At 38.5% G+C, this 3,400-nt stretch overlaps 1 protein-coding gene across 1 annotated transcript in view; it reads left to right on the top strand.

The window, feature by feature from the left end:
- Positions 1-1,934: 1,934 nt before the first annotated feature.
- Positions 1,935-3,400, top strand: part of slc16a7 (solute carrier family 16 member 7) — a 3,590-nt gene continuing 2,124 nt past the window's right edge. Inside the window, exons 1-2 of the mRNA XM_014010868.1 lie at positions 1,935-2,237; positions 2,433-2,576. Of these exons, the coding sequence (XP_013866322.1) occupies positions 2,021-2,237; positions 2,433-2,576 (361 nt within the window). The 5' untranslated portion in view covers positions 1,935-2,020. The remainder of the gene's footprint in view (positions 2,238-2,432; positions 2,577-3,400) is intronic.

Here is a 3,400-nt window from a genome sequence, read left to right as displayed (position 1 = left end):
GCGGCAGAAAACGGAAGAACGGACAATTTATGTTGTTAGTCTAAATTATTACATTTAAAATTATAACTCTAATTCAAGCATAATAGCCTATTGTCAAGATAATCAGAGTGGGATTTATTTTCATCTAAAAATATCTTCAAACTAATGAATTATAAAGTTATTAGGGAGTAAAATCCATCTGGATAACAGCAGACTGACTCTTCGTAAAATATATGACAGGTCTGGACCACTCGTGAATTTTGTTCGTATCTGAAAAAAATCTTAGAATACGAAAACATTTGTGAATGCCACAAATTCTCCTAAATCACTCGTACGCACAACTTAAGAACAAATCTGTGCATACGAACAGTTCTTGCATGAGGCCCAATGTTTACTTTCAAGCAACATCTTGAAATGTCACATTTAAAGTGTTTGTTGTGACCGGTTTTCAGCTATGACCACATTAAAGTTGAGCTCAAAATCTGTCAAAACGGTTGAGTTATAGTCATATTGGGTGTTTTTAAGGTCAGTTGGCAGATATCTCAAATAGGTCTGTCTGCCTGACTCCAAAAGTTAATYAGTTGTAGATGACTCAACAAATGTGTAGTTGAAAGTGAAGCCTAATTACGGTTCAGCTAATGTTTTCCAAACAAAGCTGCCTTTTACTGTCGCTGTTTTGCTTATATAATAAAGAGCAAACACAAAGTTCATGTCATTTTCACGACTTTTTCTGGATTTGACTTCTTCTAATCTTTCCCCGTCAAGAGGCTTTTGTTTGTCATTTTGTATCCCTTCCTTCTGCGTTTTGTTGCAACTCCCTTTTATCATCACACGTTTCATTTCACCTGAAGCCTTGACCCTTTGAGCCCTTTGCTTTTTTTATTTCACAAGACTAATATGATCATTTGGAATTCACACGCTCACATTTGACTTTTTTTGTGTGTGTAGAAGAAAAAAAGAGAAGGCGTGTTGCTCACACTGTATCAGCGGCTCTTGCATCAGCCATCTGTTTATGCATGTTCTGCGCATAATGATTCCTCCAGCTTCCCCTCATACGTTTTATTTTCTAGGCAGAATAAAAGCACAAAACAAWTCCCCTTTCCAGGCATGTTTCCCCTGGGAAAGTGGTAAATATGCTTCAACATTGTGTTTATTGTAAAACAAAGCTGTGCTTTCTGTATATTCCACTAAATTACAGGTTGTAATACAAGCRTTTTGCAATATTCCTCTGATTAAAAAGCTGGTTTGTAATCCACGTATTCACAAACGGTCGTGTTTGAGTTTCATCTCTCACATATTMTTGCATAAAAGTACAAGTGAGCATGTGATTGCGCCGTGACTCATGTATCTATATAATTGCATTTGTATCAAACTTAGTGGAACATAACATTCACATCATGCCTTTTACTCCCTAGGACGCCCTGTTCCACACAGCCTGGACACGTGCATAATGTGTCCTTGAATAAGGCTTAAAAAGGATCCTGYCGTCTCATAACTTTGTTCAACTGTATTCCTGTTGTACTTGGCTTGCCTGTATAATATTAAAGATAGATTATTGACTCGGCTTGGTAACAAACGGGCGACCTGTTCAGGGTTGTCTCTGCCTCTCGCCGACTGAGTGCTGAGTTAGGAGGTGAGTATTATCCACGTTTTTATTCCTTTACCTGACATCCTCGTCCTTACAGCAAAACCTCTGCACACAATGATCAAAACCCACATTTAGTWGCTGCAAACTGCATTTCATTTRTAAAATTATGTTTGACAGATTTGTRTAATTYTTCCTCATGATCAGCCCCCTTGGACGGGTTATTGTGAAAAGCACATGTGATAAACTAATAGAGGTTTCAGACGTGACTCAGCTGGTCTCTACAGTTTCAAGGACTGTGCAGAGGTAAGTTATTGTCATAAATTGAACAATTTGTTTATTAGCGAGTAAAAATAATCAGTAACAGAATTTTCTGAAAACTTGTTATTTATTTGCTTTTCACGTCTTTGATTTTTTTTTCCTCCCTCACCTCATGTCCCAGTCTGTGAATTGAACATGCCCCCTGCAGCAGTAACCAATCTTGGCTACACGCCACCGGATGGAGGCTGGGGCTGGGCTGTCGTCTTTGGTGCTTTCATCTCCATAGGATTCTCTTATGCCTTTCCCAAGTCCCTCACCATCTATTTCAAGGAAATTCAGGAATATTTTTCAGTTTCTTACAGCGAGATTGCCTGGGTGTCCTCAGTCATGTTGGCTTCTATGTATGCAGGAGGTCAGTGGCAGCCAGAGGCTACCTTTTCAAAAAAAAATGGACAAAGTCATTTCTGTAAAAAAATAAATAAATAAAAGTCACATTGCCTCTAGCTTACTTTATGACCACTGTGAGTAAGCAAAGCCATTCTGTGATCAAGTTATTTTGTCCTTCAGAACATTATGGAGCGATGACACATTTCTTCCCCATGTGCAGGTCCTGTCAGCAGTATGCTCGTCAATCGTTACGGCAGCAGACCTGTGGTTATGGTTGGTGGGCTCATGGTGAGCATTGCCATGGTACTTGCCTCTTTGGGAACCACCATCATTCATCTGTATCTGTGCGTTGGTGTAATTGGAGGTAGATTACTTTTTTTTGGTTCAAAAATGGTCTTTTTGTTCAATTATGGTTTTAACCCTTCCTGAAAGTGATTAAATAGGACAAATTAATCCATGATTGTTTTGTAATTTGCCTCATAGTAAGTATCATGGCTGACACTGGAGAATACTCACTTCTGTCAGTATAGCTGTGGCTACAATTGCAGTTTGCCATCATCAGAGTGTGAACGTGTGTGCATGGGTGAATGTCTGTAGTGTGAAGCGCTTTGAGTGTCCTGGATGGATAGAAAGGCACTATACTGTAGAAGTACAGTCCATTTACCATTTTACCATTTACTGTCATGATATGTAACTTTCCTCCACAAGCTTTAAAAAATAAATTAGAAGCAGGGCCAGTTTAGTTGGACAGCTTACTCCGTGTTTGCAGTCCGAGGATGTCAATAATTATTCCATCAAATGTGTTCATATTTACTTAAACTGCAGCAGAACTCATCTGATTATTTTGGGTAAACATGTTCCATCTGAAACATTTCATTGATTTCAGTTCAGCCTTATATTTTCAAGGAGTTGCAAATGCATTTGCATTCCAGGATTGATGATAATTTTATTRACAGAAAACCAACTTTTCAGGCTTTAAACCTGATCCTTGATCTGTAGGAAACCTGCATCAGCCAAAACATCCACAGAAACACACCTTACTGATCAGTACCCACAGAGTTTTATTATCGTGAACAAATGTTAGAAATAAAAGGTCAGTACCTTTTTATATTTATTCTCAAAGTTGGTAAACAAATCATGTGTGTGTGTGTGTGTGTGTGTGTGTGTGTGTGTGTGTGTGTGTGTGTG

Source organism: Austrofundulus limnaeus, unplaced genomic scaffold (genome assembly GCF_001266775.1).
Source record: "Austrofundulus limnaeus strain Quisiro unplaced genomic scaffold, Austrofundulus_limnaeus-1.0 Scaffold75, whole genome shotgun sequence".
NCBI lineage: Eukaryota > Metazoa > Chordata > Actinopteri > Cyprinodontiformes > Rivulidae > Austrofundulus > Austrofundulus limnaeus.
The sequence above is the reverse complement of the archived record's forward strand: the minus strand, read 5'-3'. Positions and strand labels throughout refer to the sequence as shown.